The sequence below is a fragment of the Protomyctophum parallelum genome, assembly GCF_964188405.1.
Source record: "Protomyctophum parallelum genome assembly, chromosome: 23".
In the NCBI taxonomy this organism is placed as follows: Eukaryota; Metazoa; Chordata; class Actinopteri; order Myctophiformes; family Myctophidae; genus Protomyctophum; species Protomyctophum parallelum.
The window spans coordinates 34,866,239-34,889,824 of NC_139715.1; the positions used below are offsets into that span (position 1 = coordinate 34,866,239).

Sequence of the window (23,586 nt, forward strand, 5' to 3'; positions counted from 1 at the left end):
CAAACATGCCTCTGTAAAAATGATTTTGGAGTCATTTTCTTTTTTTTGAAGAACACTTCTATTTTGCCCATAACGTATGTTCTATCATAGTGACAGAGACATACCATATATCAAATGAAAGCTGTAACGCTCTACTTTCACCAGGAACAGAGATAGAATCTCTATCATCTTTAGTTTTCAAGATGTGGCCATTTGAATGAGTCTATCACTTTTCAGTCTACCACTGTTCAGACTCTCGTTTTTGACCAGTCACATTTATATACCCATATCATATTTTTCTAATGATGTGAACATCTCACAGAATATACCAATTGAACGAGGAGCATTTCCTCTTTATCCAGAAAAAAAAATTATGTTTCTAGCATGTTGCATTCTGTAGATAGAGGCAGTTTTATACCTTGCTCAGTTTCACCCCAAACATGCCTCTGTAAAAATGATTTTGGAGTCATTTTCTTTTTTTTGAAGAACACTTCTATTTTGCCCATAACGTATGTTCTATCATAGTGACAGAGACATACCATATATCAAATGAAAGCTGTAACGCTCTACTTTCACCAGGAACAGAGATAGAATCTCTATCATCTTTAGTTTTCAAGATGTGGCCATTTGAATGAGTCTATCACTTTTCAGTCTACCACTGTTCAGACTCTCGTTTTTGACCAGTCACATTTATATACCCATATCATATTTTTCTAATGATGTGAACATCTCACGGAATATACCAATTGAACGAGGAGCATTTCCTCTTTATCCAGAAAAGAAAATTATGTTTCTAGCATGTTGCATTCTGTAGATAGAGGCAGTTTTATACCTTGCTCAGTTTCACCCCAAACATGCCTCTGTAAAAATGATTTTGGAGTCATTTTCTTTTTTTTGAAGAACACTTCTATTTTGCCCATAACGTATGTTCTATCATAGTGACAGAGACATACCATATATCAAATGAAAGCTGTAACGCTCTACTTTCACCAGGAACAGAGATAGAATCTCTATCATCTTTAGTTTTCAAGATGTGGCCATTTGAATGAGTCTATCACTTTTCAGTCTACCACTGTTCAGACTCTCGTTTTTGACCAGTCACATTTATATACCCATATCATATTTTTCTAATGATGTGAACATCTCACGGAATATACCAATTGAACGAGGAGCATTTCCTCTTTATCCAGAAAAAAAATATATGTTTCTAGCATGTTGCATTCTGTAGATAGAGGCAGTTTTATACCTTGCTCAGTTTCACCCCAAACATGCCTCTGTAAAAATGATTTTGGAGTCATTTTCTTTTTTTTGAAGAACACTTCTATTTTGCCCATAACGTATGTTCTATCATAGTGACAGAGACATACCATATATCAAATGAAAGCTGTAACGCTCTACTTTCACCAGGAACAGAGATAGAATCTCTATCATCTTTAGTTTTCAAGATGTGGCCATTTGAATGAGTCTATCACTTTTCAGTCTACCACTGTTCAGACTCTCGTTTTTGACCAGTCACATTTATATACCCATATCATATTTTTCTAATGATGTGAACATCTCACGGAATATACCAATTGAACGAGGAGCATTTCCTCTTTATCCAGAAAAAAAAATTATGTTTCTAGCATGTTGCATTCTGTAGATAGAGGCAGTTTTATACCTTGCTCAGTTTCACCCCAAACATGCCTCTGTAAAAATGATTTTGGAGTCATTTTCTTTTTTTTGAAGAACACTTCTATTTTGCCCATAACGTATGTTCTATCATAGTGACAGAGACATACCATATATCAAATGAAAGCTGTAACGCTCTACTTTCACCAGGAACAGAGATAGAATCTCTATCATCTTTAGTTTTCAAGATGTGGCCATTTGAATGAGTCTATCACTTTTCAGTCTACCACTGTTCAGACTCTCGTTTTTGACCAGTCACATTTATATACCCATATCATATTTTTCTAATGATGTGAACATCTCACAGAATATACCAATTGAACGAGGAGCATTTCCTCTTTATCCAGAAAAAAAAATTATGTTTCTAGCATGTTGCATTCTGTAGATAGAGGCAGTTTTATACCTTGCTCAGTTTCACCCCAAACATGCCTCTGTAAAAATGATTTTGGAGTCATTTTCTTTTTTTTGAAGAACACTTCTATTTTGCCCATAACGTATGTTCTATCATAGTGACAGAGACATACCATATATCAAATGAAAGCTGTAACGCTCTACTTTCACCAGGAACAGAGATAGAATCTCTATCATCTTTAGTTTTCAAGATGTGGCCATTTGAATGAGTCTATCACTTTTCAGTCTACCACTGTTCAGACTCTCGTTTTTGACCAGTCACATTTATATACCCATATCATATTTTTCTAATGATGTGAACATCTCACGGAATATACCAATTGAACGAGGAGCATTTCCTCTTTATCCAGAAAAAAAATTTATGTTTCTAGCATGTTGCATTCTGTAGATAGAGGCAGTTTTATACCTTGCTCAGTTTCACCCCAAACATGCCTCTGTAAAAATGATTTTGGAGTCATTTTCTTTTTTTTGAAGAACACTTCTATTTTGCCCATAACGTATGTTCTATCATAGTGACAGAGACATACCATATATCAAATGAAAGCTGTAACGCTCTACTTTCACCAGGAACAGAGATAGAATCTCTATCATCTTTAGTTTTCAAGATGTGGCCATTTGAATGAGTCTATCACTTTTCAGTCTACCACTGTTCAGACTCTCGTTTTTGACCAGTCACATTTATATACCCATATCATATTTTTCTAATGATGTGAACATCTCACGGAATATACCAATTGAACGAGGAGCATTTCCTCTTTATCCAGAAAAAAAAATTATGTTTCTAGCATGTTGCATTCTGTAGATAGAGGCAGTTTTATACCTTGCTCGGTTTCACCCCAAACATGCCTCTGTAAAAATGATTTTGGAGTCATTTTCTTTTTTTTGAAGAACACTTCTATTTTGCCAATAACGTATTTTCTATCATAGTGTCAGAGACATACCATATATCAAATGAAAGCTGTAACGCTCTACTTTCACCAGGAACAGAGATAGAATCTCTATCATCTTTAGTTTTCAAGATGTGGCCATTTGAATGAGTCTATCACTTTTCAGTCTACCACTGTTCAGACTCTCGTTTTTGACCAGTCACATTTATATACCCATATCATATTTTTCTAATCTAGTTAGTAGTTCCACACTCACTCCAGAGGGCCACTATAGTTCCACGCTCACTCCGGGGAACCACTATAGTTCCACACTCACTCCAGAGGGCCACTATAGTTCCACGCTCACTCCGGGGAACCACTATAGTTCCACACTCACTCCAGAGGGCCACTATAGTTCCACACTCACTCCAGAGGGCCACTATAGTTCCACGCTCACTCCAGAGGACCACTATAGTTCCACACTCACTCCAGAGGGCCACTATAGTTCCACACTCACTCCACACTCACTGTAAATATAGAAAGAGTCTATCAAATAACATTTCTTGGAGTGATACTAGACCACAAAATCAGCTGGAAACCCCATATTTCATATGTACGAGCTAAGATGGCAAGAAGTGTCTATACTGGGGAAATCAAAACTAATTCTAAATCAAGGGGCATTGTACATTCCGTATTATTCCAGGTTTTACCATATCTTAATTATTGTGTGGAGATCTGGGGTAATACCTATAAAAGTAACTTAAAACATTGGTCATATTACAAAAGAGAGCAATAAGGATTGTGAAAAATGTCACATCACGGCCACTATAGTTCCACGCTCACTCCAGAGGGCCACTATAGTTCCACACTCACTCCGGAGGGCCACATTGCATATTACTTTCATAGCAAAAATAGCAGATCTACAAGCTTGTAGATCAGCTATTTTTGGAATCCTGAAAAGTTACATTTTAATTTAATTTCAAATGCCTTCAATTATAGTTACTCTATGAACTAAATATACATACATCGGACATAAAAAAGGTCAATAACAATTTTATACTATTCATTAAGCTACTAATTTAGACTGATGTAATTAAACTCCGATATTAACCTGAGGGCCACACAGAGCATATCAACTACTTACTTAGTAGTTGTCCATCCTCTTAACAGTTTGACGGCCACATTTTCACGGATCTAAACCACAAATTATTTCCGCGTATGCTGCAAAGGTAATAAAACAATCTCGCCAGCGTAGAATATTTGATTAAAATGTGGGTAAAGCGTTTTATGGAGTCAAACTGTGAAGATGAATATCCTTAAATAAAGATTATTATTAAACCCTGTCTTTTCCTCCTCAGGTGAGCTACTACTTCCCTCTGAAGACGTTGTGGCGGTCCTTCTTCGCCGCCCTGGTGGCGGCGTTCACCCTGCGCTCCATCAACCCGTTCGGGAACAGCCGTCTGGTGCTGTTCTACGTGGAGTACCACACGCCCTGGTAGGAATAGTGACGGTTCCATCTGTACCCTCTCAGAGTTAAATTAACATTGACTTTACATGGTTACCTGGTTCTGTCCAATATAAACAGGTACATGGCAGAGCTGGTTCCCTTCATCCTGCTGGGCGTGTTCGGCGGGCTGTGGGGGACCCTCTTCATCCGCGCCAACATCGCCTGGTGCCGACGGCGCAAGACCACCCAGCTGGGCAGGTAGGAACCTCTAAGACCGCCTCTAAGACCACCTCTAAGACCACCTCTAAACCCACCTCTAAACCCACCTCTAAGACCACCTCTAAGACCACCTCTAAGACCACCTCTAAGACCACCTCTAAGACCACCTCTAAGACCGCCTCTAAGACCACCTCTAAGGCCACCTCTAAGACCACCTCTAAGACCACCTCTAAGACCACCTCTAAGACCACCTCTAAGACCACCTCTAAGACCGCCTCTAAGACCACCTCTAAGACCACCTCTAAGACCACCCAGCTGGGCAGGTAGGAACCTCTAAGACCGCCTCTAAGACCACCTCTAAGACCACCTCTAAACCCACCTCTAAGACCGCCTCTTAGACCACCTCTAAGACCACCTCTAAGACCACCTCTAAGACCAGACTGGAGGTGGTTCTGGAGGTGACACTAAACCCTGTTCCCTTCCCCAGGTACCCGGTTCTGGAGGTGGTTCTGGAGGTACACTAAACCCTGTTCCCTCCTCCAGGTACCCGGTTCTGGAGGTGGTTCTGGAGGTGACACTAAACCCTGTTCCCTCCCCCAGGTACCCGGTTCTGGAGGTGATGGCGGTGACTTGCATCACGGCCCTGGTGGCGTTCCCTAACCCGTACACGCGGCGCAGCACGTCGGAGCTGATCTCGGAGCTGTTCAACGACTGCGGCGCCCTGGAGTCCTCGCAGCTGTGCGACTACGTCAACAACCCCAACATGTCGCGGCCCGTGGACGACATCCCCGACAGGCCCGCGGGCCCCGGGGTCTACAGCGCCCTCTGGCAGCTGGCGCTGGCGCTGGTCTTCAAGATCGTCATCACCATCTTCACGTTCGGCATGAAGGTATATTAATAATAATAATATTATTATATTATTATTATTATTATTCACGTTCGGCATGAAGGTATATTAATAATAAATATCATTATTATTATTATTCACGTTCGGCATGAAGGTATACCGTCTCTTAAACCCAATTTAGGCCTCAGAATTAGACCTCAAAATTAAAAACAAATATTCTAAATCCTCTTCACTATTTTTGAAAGTTCATAGCGCGCCACTCGGTGGCGTGCTATGACATGAGCTTGTAGATCTGCTATTTTTCAATAGCTAAATAATAACATAATATTTAAAACACCAAAAGGGGTTCCTGCGGTTAAATTAGGGTTAAATAACTAAGCCGATTTAAAAAAAAAAGACTTCTAAACTGTTTCTACAGCTCCATCTCAACGAATTAGAATATTTTGTAAAAGTTAATTTTCATCTGTAATATAATTCAAAAAGTGAAACTTCCATTCCATTATTCTCAACTCATAAAGTGAAGTATTTAAAACATTTTTTTGTTTTAATCTTGATGAGCTACAGCTCATGAAAATAAAATCATCGTCATTCATCTCAATGAATTAGAATATTTTACGAGACCACTAAAACAAATTATTTTTTTAAACGAGAAATGTCGACCATCTGAAAAGTATATTAATGTATGCAGTTAGTACTTGGTCTGGGCTACTTTTGAACACATTATTTCACACATTTTCACCCCCCCCCCACCCCCCCTTTTCCCCTCACTGTATATTCTGTTTCTTTTCCCTTTTTGCTTCCTTTATGATGAATTCCTGTTCTGTTCTTTAACTATATAGAAGTGTCTTATTTGTATGTCTCTAAATGTTTTGATGAATTGAACATGGTGGACCCTGTTGTAAACAAGTGTAATGCTTAATTGGGTCGTCCACTCACAGTTAACAGTCTTTGTATTGAGTTTGTGCTTGAAATGTACTGTAATTCTGCAAACTGTTAATAAATATTTCAATCAATCAATCAATGGGGTGTGGCATGGAGGTGATCAGCCTGTGGCACTGTTGAGGTGTTCTGGAAGCCCAGGTCTGCTTTGATAACAGAGCCGTAAATTAATTTTAATTGTTCAGTCTCATGTCTCACATGTCTCCCCCTCCCCCATGTGCCCCTCCCCCTCCCCCAGATCCCGTCGGGCCTGTTCATCCCCAGCATGGCGGTGGGCGCCATCGCCGGGCGCATGGTGGGCATCGCCGTGGAGCAGATGGCGTTCCACCACCACGACTGGATCATCTTCAAGAACTGGTGCCGCCCGGGAGCCGACTGCGTCACCCCCGGACTCTATGCCATGGTGGGCGCCGCCGCCTGTCTGGGTGAGTGTTGTATAGACTCTAAGAAACGCAGTACATGCGATGCAATATCTACAGTAGCTCATCTCACTTTGAAACACCTGGAAAGTAAGGTGGCATACGCCAGATTACTTTTTATCGATTTCAGCTCGGCTTTTAACACTACACATCCAGACATTCTGTTGCGTAAATTAGCTCAGTTAAATGTGAACCCCTTTATAATTAAATGGTATTTTTCTTTTCTCTCTAGTAGACCACAGAGGGTGAGATTTAACTCTGTGTTCTCAGAGGAGACACTGAGTAGTACAGGGGTGCCTCAAGGAACAGTCAGTTCCTCTTTTCTGTTTACCTTGTATACGGACGACTGTGTCAGCTCACATCCAAATCAATTTGTTATCAAGTTCTCCGATGACACTGTGATACTGAGTCTGCTCAAGAGTGATAATAGCATCCTCAGCCATACAGAGGGAGTAGACAAGTTTATAGAGTGGTGTGATCTACACCATCTGAAAATAAATGTAAACTAAACAGAGGAGGTCATAGTGGACCCCAGGTCCATAGGAGACCACAGTATGATTAGTGTCCATGACCAGAACATCAAACAGGTCCCCTCATATAAATATCTGGGAGTACAGATCGATGAGGACCTGAGCTGGCACACGCATGTTACAACACTGTGTTCTAAAATACACCAACGTCTACACTTTCTCAGAAGACTTAGGCTTTTTGGAGTCAGTAGAAATATCATGTTGACCTTTTACAGAGCTAGTATAGAGTCAACCCTAAGATACGGTATGTCCAGCTGGTTTGGCAATTTAACTGTGAGTGAAGTACAAATCTCAAATAAGTAGGCTAGCAAACATGTCTGGGAAGATCATGGGCATGTCCACCCCCCCCCCCCCCACCCATCACTCCCCAGGCCATCTTTGAACAAGCAGTGGTGAGACAGGCTCTGAATATTGTATCTGACCCCTTGCATGTACTGTACCGAGAGTACGATCTGATGCCATCCGGTAGGAGGTATAGAACTCCACGGTATATGTATAATAGATTTAAACACTCTTTTGTTCCCCTGTCAATCAAAATGCTCAATCAGAGATTGCCGAATGCACTTTACTGACTCAGAGATTCAGGGATTGCCAAAAGCACTTTATTGACTAGTTGCACTTAATCAAGGGAATGTGTGCAATATCTCTGTTTTGTGTATGTGGGTGTTTCATGGTGTTTTTCCTTTTCGTATGTGAACGTGTCTGTTATTTGTATGCAGCTGTGACTCTGTCTGTGACTCTGTCTGTGACTCTGTATGTGACTCTGTCTGTGACTCTGTATGTGACTCTGTATGTGACTCTGTATGTGACTCTGTATGTGACTCTGTCTGTGACTCTGTCTGTGACTCTGTATGTGACTCTGTCTGTGACTCTGTATGTGACTCTGTATGTGACTCTGTATGTGACTCTGTATGTGAACGTGTCTGTTATTTGTATGCAGCTGTGACTCTGTCTGTGACTCTGTATGTGACTCTGTATGTGAACGTGTCTGTTATTTGTATGCAGCTGTGACTCTGTCTGTGACTCTGTATGTGACTCTGTATGTGAACGTGTCTGTTATTTGTATGCAGCTGTGACTCTGTCTGTGACTCTGTCTGTGACTCTGTCTGTGACTCTGTATGTGAACGTGTCTGTTATTTGTATGCAGCTGTGACTCTGTCTGTGACTCTGTCTGTGACTCTGTCTGTGACTCTGTATGTGAACGTGTCTGTTATTTGTATGCAGCTGTGACTCCGTCTCCAAGACACATTTCTCCCAAGAGAGACAAATAAAGACAACATTGAACCTTGAACTCACTGTGCCAGGGGTCCTCAACTAGAAATGCTGATTGTCACCATGTTGTTTTAACCTCCCGCCACCAGGGGGCGTGACGCGCATGACGGTGTCCCTGGTGGTCATCATGTTCGAGCTGACCGGCGGGCTGGAGTACATCGTGCCGCTGATGGCGGCCGCCGTCACCAGTAAGTGGGTGGCCGACGCCTTCGGGAAGGAAGGGATCTACGAGTCCCACATCACGCTGAACGGATACCCCTACCTGGACGTACGCGACGAGTTCTCCCACCGCACGCTGGCCACCGACGTCATGAGGCCGCGGCGCAGCGAGCCGCCGCTCGCCGTGCTCACGCAGGTGAGAGAGAGGGAGACGGTTGGTTTTGTTGTCGCAGGAAAATTAAATGATTTTTAGTTTTAGACGTTTTTTGTCTCTCGAATGTATAGTTTTCGTTTAGTTTTTAGTCACATTTTAGTCGACCCGGAATGTCTTGGTGTTAGTCTAGTTTTAGTCGACTAAATGTCATAAGATTTCAGTCGACTAAATCTATGGTTGTTTTAGTCGACTAAAATGTATTTTGGCGGGCCTTGATGCCGTCGTAATGGCTGATTTTACACTCAAAAAATGTGTTTAATAACTGTCCTCCTGTAGGACAGCGCCACCTAGAGGGTTAGGCTCTTCATCTGGTCAAACTCAAGATGTCAGTGATCCACCCACTTAAATAGACACCCACGGCCACGGGTCACGTTAGTAGTCAGTGGGTGGAACCAACACAACATGGTCATTAGATCAATTAATGAAATATCATTAAATACAGTAAAAATACACATTTCTCAAATCCACAACAGTGGAATAAGCTTTTTTTTGATTGATTGATTGAAATATTTATTAACAGTTTGTAGAATTTACAGTACATTTTAAGCACAAACTCAATACAAAGACTGTCAACTGTGAGTGGACGACCCAATTAAGCATTACACTTGTTTACAACAGGGTCCACATTGTTCAATTCATCAAAACATTTAAAGACATACAGACATTTAGAGACATACAAATAGACATTTCTATGTAGCTAAAGTACAGAACAGGAATTCATCATATGGGAAGCAAAAAAGGGCACTGTGAAGTTGCCCGAGGGCCAAGGCTCCAAAAACAGTCAGTTTTGTGGATTTTATTTCTCCCAACTTCAGCTCCGGTGCAGATATTCACAATGAAAGAATATCAAACTGCAAAAACAATACTGGCCAAAAGTACAAAATGAAGAACTCAAAAATACCTAATGCAAAACTTAGGACAAAGGAAAAATAACCAAACTGCACTAGGCTATGCCCCTGGACTGGGCCCTAGCAGCTCTCTCACTGGGCTGTCGGCATGATGCCTGCCCGAGCATCACTGACTAGCTTTTTTGATTGATTGAAATATTTATTAACAGTTTGTAGAATTACAGTACATTTCAAGAACAAACTCAATACAAAGACTAGGTTAACTGTGAGTGGACGACCCAATTAAGCATTACACTTGTTTACAACAGGGTCCACATTGTTCAATTCATCAAAACATTTAGAGACATACAAATAGACATTTCTATGTAGCTAAAGAACAGAACAGGAATTCATCATATAGGAAGCAAAAAGGGAAAATACAGTGAGGGGAAATGGGGGAGAGGATCCTACCACCCACAGAGAAGCATTTAAATATACACAGCTTACCTTAATCAGTGTGTGTGTGTGTGTGTGTGTGTGTGTGTGTATAGGGCACGGGCTGCCCCCGTGACAGACATCATGATTATTATAGAATCTAAGACCGTGATTCACATAATCGGGTATTATTACTTAGGCAACAATTCAAATATATACAGCATACGATAAATAAATTATTTAAAAAAATGGCTGATGGGGAAGTCCTCGTTCATTCCCTTTGGGGACATTGTATTTAAAGTGTAAATCCAAAAGGATTCACGTTGTAGCAACAATCTATTCAGATCCCCTCCTCACCTGCATGGGGCATTTCACCTGTTCAACCCCCTGATATCTCAATCTATTCAGATCCCCTCCTCGCCTGCATGGGGCATTTCACATGTTCAATCCCCTGATATCTCAATCTATTCAGATCCCCTCCTCACCTGCATGGGGCATTTCACATGTTCAACCCCCTGATATCTCAATCTATTCAGATCCCCTCCTCGCCTGCATGGGGCATTTCACATGTTCAACCCCCTGATATCTCAATCTATTCAGATCCCCTCCTCGCCTGCATGGGGCATTTCACATGTTCAACCCCCTGATATCTCAATCTATTCAGATCCCCTCCTCGCCTGCATGGGGCATTTCACATGTTCAATCCCCTGATATCTCAATCTATTCAGATCCCCTCCTCGCCTGCATGGGGCATTTCACATGTTCAACCCCCTGATATCTCAGAGTGGCCACTGTGTGTTTAACGGTCACAGAAACTGCATTGCAACCAAAGGGGCTTTTTAGGATCTTGGTTGCTGGATGCTGCTTCTATGCTCGAACATGTGTGTGTCTTTAGTGCCCTGTTGGTCTTGCCAACATATCCTAGTCCACATGGGCATTTGAGCAAGTATATCACATTTTTGGTTGTGCATGTTATGGTGCCCTTGATGTAAAAGTTTTTGCCCGTGAGTTGGTGCGTAAAAGTGTGGCTCTTAGCGGTGAAGTTGCATTGTGCGCACCTGCCGCATTTATAATTGCCATCCTATGTAGGACAGCGCCACCTAGAGGGTGTAGTAACACCCTGTCTCCTCTAGGACAGCACCACGGTGGAGGACGTGGAGACCCTCATCAAGGACACCGACTACAACGGCTTCCCGGTCGTCGTGTCCCGCGAGTCTGAGAGGCTCATCGGATTCGTGCAGCGCAGAGACCTCACCCTGGCTATCAGTAAGACCTCCCCCTATTGGCTATCAGTAAGACCTCCCCCTATTGGCTATCAGTAAGACCTCACCCTGGCTATCAGTAAGTGTAAATAACCATTTAAGAGCTATCTTGAGTATGATGTGTTGTTTTCCATAAGTGGCCCTACAGTTACTCATCCTGGCCAGAGGAGGGCGCTGTCGCCTTTTGGGACAATCTAGCCTTTGGACCTTCAACATTGCGCTGGGCCCTGGCCTACTTTTATTCTTTTCTCTTTCTTTGAGGTCTTGAAACTGTTTTCGTGCTTATGTGATGGTTTGTTGTCAGTGCCTCAACCTACTTCTGTATTGTGTTTTGTCTGACATGGTTGTGTTTGAGTTCGTTTTGTTACACTGTTTTGTGCACGCTTTTGCTGAGAAACTGAGAGCCAGGAAGGAAGTGGTTCAGTAAAAGTATTATTTGGCGCGATATGGCACTGGTACAGAGCAATGTAAACAACTACGCAAGCAAAGAAACACTTCAGTGTTTAGTGGTTACAACACAAATGTTTGTTTTGTTTAAGCACCTGGCCACAAGGTACAGTACAGTTTGCTATTGCTGCATGATATATTTTTACTTTTGGCAGTTCCTTTTGAAGTGAATGTGTTTCTGACGATCTGTTTTGGGACATTTTGAGAAGCCTCGGGTAACGTCAATAAATGAATAGATGGGTTTAGACTTTATTTCATGATAACCGTGAATGAATGGACTAAAGTGTACATTTAAAGCAGTTAAACCTTGGTCTAAGACTTGTTTGTTAAAGGGTATACAATACAGTAACTTACATTTCATGGTTGTTGGGTTAAAAGGATACAAATATATGTCTGGTGATTTCTATTTCATGTTTGCACTCTAGAGAGGAGATTGTCATTTGTTTAAAGCAATTCATGATGTTATTGTAACTCACAGGTTACAGTTATTTATTTTGTATTAACTATTTTATTGAAACGACTTTATATAGTACATTTTTGTCAGATAACTTGCATGTCCTTTCATGTCCAAGTGACCTTGAGCAAGACTCTGAACCCCTGATTGCTCCTGATGTGCTGGTTGGTGCCTTGCATGGTTTCCTCCGCCATCGGTGTGTGAATGGGTAATGGGTAATGGGTAATGTAATGTAATGGGTAATGTAATGTAATGGGTAATGGGTAATGCACCATCTATGTAAACTGGGGACAGGGAGGAACTCCTTATATGGTCAGCACACTCTATAGTAGAGAGGATTATCACAACAAAACAAAAAAATAAGTGATATTTGAATTAAGTGAAATCACTGAATATACCTTTAAAGACCTTTTAAGCGTCGCACAAACTACAAAGCCAACTCGAGTCGTGACAACTCATGACAACAAACACAATGTCACAATGTTTGGGGCCGTACAAATAATTAGAAAAAAAGACAACACTCAGGCATGAAGGAAGCATGAGTTCAAGTCCGTTGCTCTCCCCTTGTCCCCCATATATGGGGACTAGGTTGGTCTCCCCTTGTCCCCCATATATGGGGACTAGGTTGCTCTCCCCTTGTCCCCCATATATGGGGACTAGGTTGGTCTCCCCTTGTCCCCCATATATGGGGACTAGGTTGGTCTCCCCTTGTCCCCCATATATGGGGACTAGGTTGCTCTCCCCTTGTCCCCCATATATGGGGACTAGGTTGGTCTCCCCTTGTCCCCCATATATGGGGACTAGGTTGGTCTCCCCTTGTCCCCCATATATGGGGACTAGGTTGCTCTCCCCTTGTCCCCCATATATGGGGACTAGGTTGGTCTCCCCTTGTCCCCCATATATGGGGACTAGGTTGCTCTCCCCTTGTCCACCATATATGGGGACTAGGTTGGTCTCCCCTTGTCCCCCATATATGGGGACTAGGTTGGTCTCCCCTTGTCCCCCATATATGGGGACTAGGTTGGCGGAGGGTGTGTAGAGCCCAGGATCACATTAGATGATTGACACAGGGGTGAAAAATGGGTTACAAAATCGTGGGATAAAAAATATATAAAAAAAGAAAAAGAAAAACAACAATAAAAGTGTTGTAACCTGCCCTTTTTTAAAATTCTTTCTAACTATTTGTTCGGTCCTCCTCTCCTCTCTGCAGAGAACGCCCGTCAGAAGCAGGAGGGCGTGGTGAGCAGCTCCGTGGTGTATTTCACGGAGGACGGGCCGGCGCTGCCCGCCTCGGACCCTCAGCCCCTGAAGCTCCGTCGCATCCTGAACCTCAGCCCCTTCACGGTCACGGACCACACGCCCATGGAGACCGTGGTGGACATCTTCAGGAAGCTGGGCCTCCGTCAGTGTCTGGTCACCCGGAGCGGGTGAGTGAGGTCCAATCACAGCTAAGCATAACATCAAATCAAATCATACATTTATTTAGCCCATTTTGGGGCGGGAACCCCTTTTGGTGTTATGTTATGCTTTAGCTATTGAAAGATTGCAGATCTACAAGCTCGTAGCACGGCTCCGAGTGGCGCGCTACGAGCTAGTAGGTCTGCTGTTTTTGAAAAATCGAAGAACGAAACATGGCTTTTTCAGAAAACTGTCGGGACGTACAGTAGAAGACATTTTTAGAATCTGATCGCAGGTCAAAATGGGTTAAATAGCACATTTAAAAACAATTCTCATTCTACCAAAGTGCTTCACAAGGCAGAATATAGTACAGTACAGTACAGTACAGTACAGTACAGTACAGTACAGTACAATACAATACAGTACAATACAATACAACACAATACAAATCAGTGAAATAGGAAATACAGGCAAATAGGACAAAGTAATCTGAAAGGAAAGGTGCAGCAAGATCATGTCGGGGATTCAAAGCCTTGTGAATATAAAATAAAAATGTTTTAAGTTGTGATTTAAAAGACCCAGCGGAGGGCGCAGAGTAGACCTACCGGAACCCCTAAGAGACCCCTGACTGCTGACCTGAGGGTCCTGGTAGAGGGGATAGGATAGGAGGTAACCCCTAAGAGACCCCTGTCTGCTGACCTGAGGGTCCTGGTAGAGGGAACCCCTAAGAGACCCCTGTCTGCTGACCTGAGGGTCCTGGTAGGGGGGGGGGGGGGGGGGAGATCTAACATGGGTCAGACCAGAGTGATCTAGTCAGAGAGTGGCGACACCAGCGTTGACTCCCATTGTAACAATGGAATGCGGAAGTGCTCGTTCTATCTCAATGTGCTATCGATGTTTGAGGGTTTTATCGTTAGCAAAAAGTCAACAAACAGAACACGGTGACATGCATGCTGATCTTCCTTAATAATAAATACAGGCTTAGCCCATGCGTCCAGTGGCTTTATAGGTATAGGCTGCTCAGATCTGGACTGGACTTATTTATGTTTTAGAACCGGTGGACCTCTGTACTGTAGACGCGCAGATGCATGCGTGCAGATGCGATGCATTTGTTTATTGATGATTAAAGGGTAAGACCACTTTTTTGGAGGTTTGGGTTGTTTTCTTACCTTATTATGGTCAAACTAGTCCAGTCCAGGAGTTATTTCGCTCCATTGTGCAGTTTTATAGAAAATAACTTTATAAAAATACCAGCCCAATGAGCCCATTGACTTACATTGTAGCGGAGAAACAGCTCTCAAAGTCACTCTTTTAGCACATGAACGAACGCAACAAAAGCTGATTCTGACAGTTTATGACATCAGGAAAACTCATGCGGTTTTATTTTGGTGTTTTAACGTATATTTATAAAGGTACTATTTTGTTTGGAGAGACACTGAAGCTGCAATGCGGTCTTCCGTTTCCGGTTTCATTTGTAAACAAGGAAGCACGCTGGCTGCCTATGTTGTACGCTGAGAGCACCCAATCCATCTGCAGTCGAGCAGTACCCCCGACACAGACACCCACGGCAAGCAGTCATAAGTTTGTAGGCTTACGATACTTTTAGAACGGAGGATGAAGTGCGCTGTTCCAGATTGTTGCAGTTAGAGTTGGACCAATCGGATTGTAGTACCGCGTCACGTGAAAACAGAAGTGATTCGGTTGGCGTAAGCATACCAGATCTTCTTTCTACACAAATTAGTCAAAACAAGACAACGTTGACATTTTTTATTAAAAATAAAACCGCATACGTTTTCCTGAAGCTGTCAGAATCAGCTTTTGTTGCGTTCGTTCATGTGCTAAAAGAGTGACTTTGAGAGCTGTTTCCCGGCTACAATGTAAGTCAATGGGCTCATTGGGCTGGTATTTTTATAACGTTATTTTCTATAAAACTGCACAATGGAGCGAATTAACTCCTGGACTGGACTAGTTTGACCATAATAAGGTAAGAAAACAACCCAAACCTCCAAAAAAGTGGTCTTACCCTTTAAGCCAGGGGTGCCCAATGCCCATTACGTCGATCACGGTCGACCAGTCGATCGCAAGCGCTGCGCAGGTAGACCGCTTGGCCCTGCCATGAAAAAACCAAAAAAACCCAATCCTCGCCTCGGGCAGGCGGCGGCGCGGCGGCGGCTTTAAAACCCCCCACAATGCAGTGCCTTGTTTTCAAGTGTGGGGAACAAACAAACAAATTAAAAGGATATCTATCCATCATTGTTCATATAGCAAGATGCGCGCGGCAAAGAAGCCTAAAACATACACTTCCATGCAGAGTGGGAAGAAGATTATTTTTTTACGATGTCACATTCCAAGTCTAACTGCGTTTGCCTTACTCGAGCCCATCGATTCTGTTCTTTAGCTACATAGAAGTGTCTATTTGTATGTCTCTAAATGTTTTGATGAATTGAACAATGTGGACCCTGTTGTAAACAAGTGTAATGCTTAATTGGGTCGTCCACTCACAGTTAACAGTCTTTGTATTGAGTTTGTGCTTAAAATGTACTGTAAATTCTACAAACTGTTAATAAATATTTCAATCAATCAATCAAAATCGCTACATTCATGTGCTTCCCATTCAGAAGCTGATGTTGATTCCATTGCCTCGAAAATAGCAACACTTTTTAACATGAACTCTTCTGCGTTGGAGAATGAGATCATGGCACTGCAGGCTGACATACAGTTAAAGTTGCGCGCCCGCGATGGAGAGTTTTGGAACTTACTCGTGGAGGAAAAGTATCCAAACATCAGGACTTGTGCAGCCTCGCTCACAGCGTTATTTGGCTCCACATATTTATGTGAATCAGCGTTTTCCCACATGAAGATAATTATGTCCAAATATCGTTCCACGTTGACGGACGATCATTTGGAGGCCTGTTTAAGACTAGCTGTCAGCAGTGACTGTCCGGATTACGCAGCGGATTCTTTTAACTTAAATTGTATGAAATACTTTCCATTAATATAGTGGTTGCAACTGTATTAATTGATTGCCAGAGTCCTGTGGTGGGAGTTCTGCTCTGGTTGAGTTGAGTGGTGCATTATTCCTTCATGTGATTGTGTATGCTTTTTATGTGTGATACTTTTAATATTTGTAACATTTTATGAGCAATATGTTATTACAAATTGAAATTGATTGACGTTATTACAAAGAGTAACTTTAACTAAAATCTCTTCTTTGCAATGTGGGGTAACTGAAAAGGTAAATAAATAGAATTGATTTTGAAACCGTCCTAATGCCTTAATGTTATTTATTTTGAGTATTTTAAGCAATGGGATAATATTTTTTTGGTTGGTAGATCACCTTGAGCTGGCAATTTTAAAAGTAGACCTCAAGTCAAAATAGTGTGGGCACCCCTGCTTTAAGCCTACAACAATTTGTTGTAGACAAACAGTTTGTCTTTTAAAAAGGAGCATAAATAAATGTATACCATTTGTCTACCAACTTTAATTATGTAGCCTATACATCATGCATATTACATTACAAAAAAATCTACCAATATCCGTTAATGACCCGGTTAATCCTGTCGGCTAACCGGCTGGAAAATTATCCGTTACCGACATCCCTAAATGGTATAGTTCCAATGTGTGGAACTATAGCCCATAGCACCCCGCTTTGTCTCAATGGGATAGTTCCAATGTTTGGAACTATAGCCCATAGCACCCCGCTTTGTCTCAATGGGATAGTTCCAATGTGTGGAACTATAGCCCATAGCACCCCGCTTTGTCTCAATGGGATAGTTCCAATGTTTGGAACTATAGCCCATAGGCACCCACTTTGTCTCAATGGGATAGTTCCAATGTGTGGAACTATATAGCCCATAGCCTATAGCCCATAGCCCATGTCAACTGTGAGTGGACGACACCATAAAGCATTACACTGGTTCACAAGAGGGCCCACCATGTTCAATTATCAGTACATGTACCCTGTACATGTTACATGTACACTTGTACAGTAGTGCTGCCAACGAATATTCTATATCCGAATATATTTTCGAATCAAAAAAATGAATGAATAACCGAATATATAAAATTAAGGTTTGAATTAAAAATAATAATAAAAAATATTTTTTAGTTATTATTATTATTAGTTTTCGCGAGACGGTGCCATGGGTAAGCGACGCGTTGTGACTTGTGAGCTTGTAGATTAGTTATATTTGCCACGCGACACGCCGACACCGGCATACATTGAAGAATAAATCAGCTCTGCCTCGTACTCTTCCTAAACGCAGACTACGCAGCGCAGCCTGCGTAGTGAGCACAGGGCGGGCGGGGCCGCGGGAGCCTTTTACGTTCTTTGCGCAGTGGGTGTACGCTGCTCAGAAGGGTGAAACCTTCCGTCAACAGCGTATCTAGTGATCAGCTGGGACAGGAGAGTATATTTTTAGTGGTAGGATTGCTCATTTAAGAAAAATGTCGGTGAAGTTTTACTGGAGAAGGGAGAATGCATGCGTTGTGTTCCACGCATGAATCCACGTGGGTTTTTTAAACGAATATCCGAATCCAATTTTTGGACAATTACGGCAGCACTAATGTACAGTAGCAATCTACTACATAAAAAATACTAAATCCTCTCCTCTCCTCTCCTCTCCTCTCCTCTCCTCTCCTCTCCTCTCCTCTCCTCTCCTCTCCTCTCCTCTCCTCTCCTCTCCTCTCCTCTCCTCTCCTCTTCTCTCCAGACGTCTCCTGGGAATTATCACCAAGAAGGATGTGCTGCGTCACATGGCTCAGATGATGAACCAGGACCCAGAATCCATCATGTTCAACTGACCTCTGACCCAGAATCCACCATGTTTAACTAGATGAATGACCCCTGACCTTTGGGACTGTGTAAATAGTGCAACGCTACTGTACTGTAACCAGTGATATGCTGTATAGTTACTGTACCCCCCCCCCCCCCCCCCCCAGGGGTTCTCCTGGAGGGGGTCCCCCTCCACAGTGGTTCTCAAATAGGGACCCCCCCTTTTCCTACGTAGCCAAGTACGTTCATGTGGAGGTCTGGGGACCCCCAGGGGTCCTTGGATGTCTGGGGACCCCCAGGGGTCCTTGGATGTCTGGGGACCCCCAGGGGTCCTTGGAGGACATGACAAGGTTTGAGAACCACTGTCCTCACTCCAACCGTCCTGACTAGCAGTGTTGTTTTCGTCGACTAAAACTAGGACGAAAGAAAATGTTCGTCGACTACCTTTTTTCACTGATGTAAACTAAATGGAAGCTAAATGAAGACTAAGCTATGATGACTAAAACTAAGACTAAATGTATTGACAATTTCGTCAACAAATAAAAACTAGACTAAAAAGTCATTTTACACTTGGTAGCATGCTGAAAATAGCAGATCTACAAGCTCACAACGCGCCGCAGCGCGACGCGTTGTGTAGCTTGTAGATCTCTTGAAAAGTGTAAAAACAGTCATTACAACGGCATCAAGGCCCGCCAAAATACATTTTAATCGACTAAATCAACTGTAAATTTAGTCGACCCTATCCGTCCTGACTCCTCCTACTAGAACCACCGTCCTCACCCTATCCGTCCTGACCGCCCTCCGCTGTATTTGCGCCATTTTCTCAATGCTTTCTAATCGTCCCGCGACCCAGTCTATCTGTTTGACCCGCGCCCACTCTTATCTGCTACCTGTTTGACCCGCGCCCGCGCCCACTCTTATCTGCTATCTGTTTGACCCGCGCCCACGCCCACTCTTATCTGCTATCTGTTTGACCCCCTCCCTCAGTTATTCATCATCTCACATGCCATATCGTTGCTGTCGGTAGAAAACTTGTATGTCCAAAACTGATAATTTTCTGAAAACTGGGAGTAAAAAAAAAAAGTAAGTTCCAGTGGATTGAATGTATAGTTATTATTATTTATTAATTCATAAGCTCTTACTTTTCATTTAGTTAAATATTTATAAAAGCCACAGACACACGTAACCACTTTGTGTAACGCTGTAATATAACGTTGGACATTCATTTACAAAAAGATAACATGAATATATGGCTTCTGATTATCTGACATAATGTTTTAATATATGGAGATGTGAGTCTTCTGATTATCTGACATAATGTTTTAATATTATGGAGTTGTGAGGCTTCTGATTATCTGACATAATGTTTTTTACTTGTTTTTCATTTTGTATGGTGATTCTTCTTGTTTGGTACAATGTAGTGAAATGAGACTAGATAATGCCTGCGCTTTGGTATAATGTTATATCATCATATTAATGCATTCATGTCTCTTCTTTTAATCACTTGAGCTTTTCAAAAATAGCCGATCTACAAACATCACAATGCAGCACGTCGTGAGATTGTAAATTGGCTATTTTTTGACCGTTTCTGAAAAAGCTAAAAAAGAAAATCAACGATACAATATTGAGGTATTTTTGGTCAAAGATATTCTGCTATTTGAGTGTGTCAGTATGTCTAGTTTACCTGCCACGCGTGATTCTGTGCCCAACTGTTGAATTCTGTCGTACAGTACAGTACAGTACAGTACAGTACAGTACAGTACAGTACAGTACAGTACAGTACAGTACAGTACAGTACAGTACAGTACAGTACAGTACAGTACAGTACAGTACAGTATTATCACTTAACATATCAAATGCTGGAACGACACTGATCGGCAGATTGGAGGAATAGGAACCCGTACTGTGTAATGCATTGGTTGCCAAACATTTCCATGTCAAGGACCCCCAAATTGACACTAATTAGCCCCGTGGACCCCCCCATTTGAAGAGAAGTGCCAGGGACCCCCAGTTTGACATGCGTTAGTCTACGGACCCCCCATTTGAAGAGACGTGCCAGGGACCCCCAGTTTGACATGCGTTAGTCCACGGACCCCCCATTTGAAGAGACGTGCCAGGGACCCCCAGTTTGACATGCGTTAGTCTACGGACCCCCCATTTGAAGAGACGTGCCAGGGACCCCCAGTTTGACATGCGTTAGTCCACGGACCCCCCATTTGAAGAGACGTGCCAGGGACCCCCAGTTTGACATGCGTTAGTCTACGGACCCCCCATTTAATGACATTTCCTTCTATCTCTGGGACCGCCAATTTATATTGTAAAATCACTGTTCATTTAACTCTGAGAGTACAAATGGAACCAAATGGACCCGTTAGGGACCATTTTGTCCTACCTACGACGGCATTGCGTGCTGAAAACAGCCAAACCTAGAAGCTCCCAACACGCTGTGGATATCATCGCACAGTACAGTACAGTACAGTACAGTACAGTACAACGCATGTCGACCGGTAGCTTGGTTGGTTTTCAATAAGCAATGATGGCGAGCTGAAATTAGACACTACATTACAGAAATCTATTTTTTCTTTTTCTTTTTTTTTTTACCTCAAGTTCATGTTTGCTGCTTTTATTATTGAACTGTAAAAACACTGTAGGAAAAAAACAAGTTGCACTTTGAACATAATAGTCACATTGAAGTAGTATTTTAACATTATAGTCAGTAGTATTGGTATTGGACACACGCTAAAGATTTAGTTTAAATGAAACTCTAAATACACTGGACCAGATAGATTTAGTTTAAATGAAACTCTAAATACACTGGACCAGATAGATTTAGTTTAAATGAAACTCTAAATACACTGGACCAGATAGATTTAGTTTAAATGAAACTCTAAATACACTGGACCAGATAGATTTAGTTTAAATGAAACTAAATACACTGGACCAGATAGATTTAGTTTAAATGAAACTCTAAATACACTGGACCAGATAGATTTAGTTTAAATGAAACTCTAAATACACTGGACCAGATAGATTTAGTTTAAATGAAACTCTAAATACACTGGACCAGATAGATTTAGTTTAAATGAAACTCTAAATACACTGGACCAGATAGATTTAGTTTAAATGAAACTCTAAATACACTGGACCAGATAGATTTAGTTTAAATGAAACTCTAAATACACTGGACCAGATAGATTTAGTTTAAATGAAACTCTAAATACACTGGACCAGATAGATTTAGTTTAAATGAAACTCTAAATACACTGGACCAGATAGATTTAGTTTAAATGAAACTCTAAATACACTGGACCAGATAGATTTAGTTTAAATGAAACTCTAAATACACTGGACCAGATAGATTTAGTTTAAATGAAACTCTAAATACACTGGACCAGATAGATTTAGTTTAAATTAAACTAAATACACTGGACCAGATTGATTTAGTTTAAATGAAACTAAATACACTTGCCATTTTTATTTTATTTTATTTGTTAGATATTGTTTCCCCCTGCCATGTTGACATTCTGGACAAGAGTCACCTTGTGTGTGTGTGTGTGTGTGTGTGTGTGTGTGTGTGTGTGTGTGTGTGTGTGTGTGCGTGCGTGTGTGTGAGCACTAACAATTAGGCTTAAATGTTGCTGCCATATCTATGTTCATTGTTAATTATTCTTGTAGTTTTCTCTCTGTTAAAATGACACCGTACGACATGTTTCTGTTAAAATGACACCATATGTTTCTGTTACATTTGGACAATGTGTGAAGAGCTGTATAAAATACTTGCCAAATACTTGCAACTGTATTAATTGATTGCCCGAGTCCCGTGGTGGGAGTTCTGCTCTGGTTCTGATTGGTTGAGTCCCGTGGTGGGAGTTCTGCTCTGGTTCTGATTGGCTGAGTCCCGTGGTGGTGCTCTGGTTTTGGTCAATATTAAGTAGTTCCGATCATTGTGTGGGGGGGCACAGGGGGGAGGGGGGGGGGGGGGGGGGGCACGCATTAAAAGTAAATTAATCCATAATACTAAAGTAATTTGTATTGTTGACCTATTTCTAAAATATTAGTGCAACTTTCGTTCATTTTTTTACCCCTCTCTCACACAGAACTATGTTTTTGTGTCCATATCACTACGCCCAAAAAATAGTTCCATGTAATGGAGGGGTCAAAGGTACCTGGTACCGGTGGTACTGGTACCAGGTAAGTACCAGGTACCAGTGGTACTAGTACCAGGTAAGTACCAGGTACCAGTGGTACTAGTACCAGGTACCGGTGGTACTGTACTTACTGTAAAATTGTAAATATGTTTTTGCAGTGTTTGTGACATCATCAACCAAGGCTGACTGTTGTTACATGAACCTTTATTGACATTAACGTGAACATGCACAGTAAAATGAACCTTTATTGACATTAACGTGAAATTCATGCACAGTAAAATGAACCTTTATTGACATTAACGTGAACCTCATGCACAGTAAAATGAACCTTTATTGACATTAACAAACTCAGAATTGCACAACATAACTGGATAAAATATAGGGAATATATTTTAAATGCATGAGTGCTTATTATTTAATCTATCGGTATACAGTATACATTTGCATTTATTGTGCTTAAGTAGTAGTAGTAGTAGTAGCAGTAGTAGTACAACAGTATGTATAATTATTATTATTTACTATGTATTATTATTATTATTATTATTATTATTAGTAGTAGTAGTACAGTATGTATGTATTATTATTTTATGCTCTATTGATTAATTTAATATTAGGACCACAATGGAAACATTGTTCATGCTTGCTTGTCTAGTGAAATAGTTTCATTGAAATTATTATGCATGTATGTCTAAATGTAGCACAAACATAATACAAGTATAATATAAGTATATATACATTAAGCATAGAAGAATAAATCAATGATTTAACTATTTTTAAAGTTATTTTAACTATTATAAAGCTACCAGCAGACTAATGGCCATGAGTGCAGTTCCGAAAGTTGCCACTAGGGACAGTAAAGTCGTTGGCC

The 23,586-nt window shown here is 41.6% G+C and overlaps 1 protein-coding gene across 1 annotated transcript in view; it reads left to right on the forward strand.

Annotated features, from left to right (window-relative positions):
- The window catches only part of LOC310854042 (H(+)/Cl(-) exchange transporter 4-like), a gene marked incomplete at its 5' end in the record, with an annotated part of 78,597 nt that extends 59,779 nt beyond the window's left edge, over positions 1-18,818 (forward strand). The window contains 8 exons of the mRNA XM_083758520.1: positions 4,286-4,422; positions 4,513-4,632; positions 5,194-5,482; positions 6,618-6,804; positions 8,690-8,955; positions 11,369-11,501; positions 13,609-13,825; positions 18,509-18,818. Coding sequence (XP_083614646.1) covers positions 4,286-4,422; positions 4,513-4,632; positions 5,194-5,482; positions 6,618-6,804; positions 8,690-8,955; positions 11,369-11,501; positions 13,609-13,825; positions 18,509-18,599 — 1,440 coding nt within the window. The 3' untranslated portion in view covers positions 18,600-18,818. The remainder of the gene's footprint in view (positions 1-4,285; positions 4,423-4,512; positions 4,633-5,193; positions 5,483-6,617; positions 6,805-8,689; positions 8,956-11,368; positions 11,502-13,608; positions 13,826-18,508) is intronic.
- Between the last annotated feature and the right edge of the window lie 4,768 nt (positions 18,819-23,586).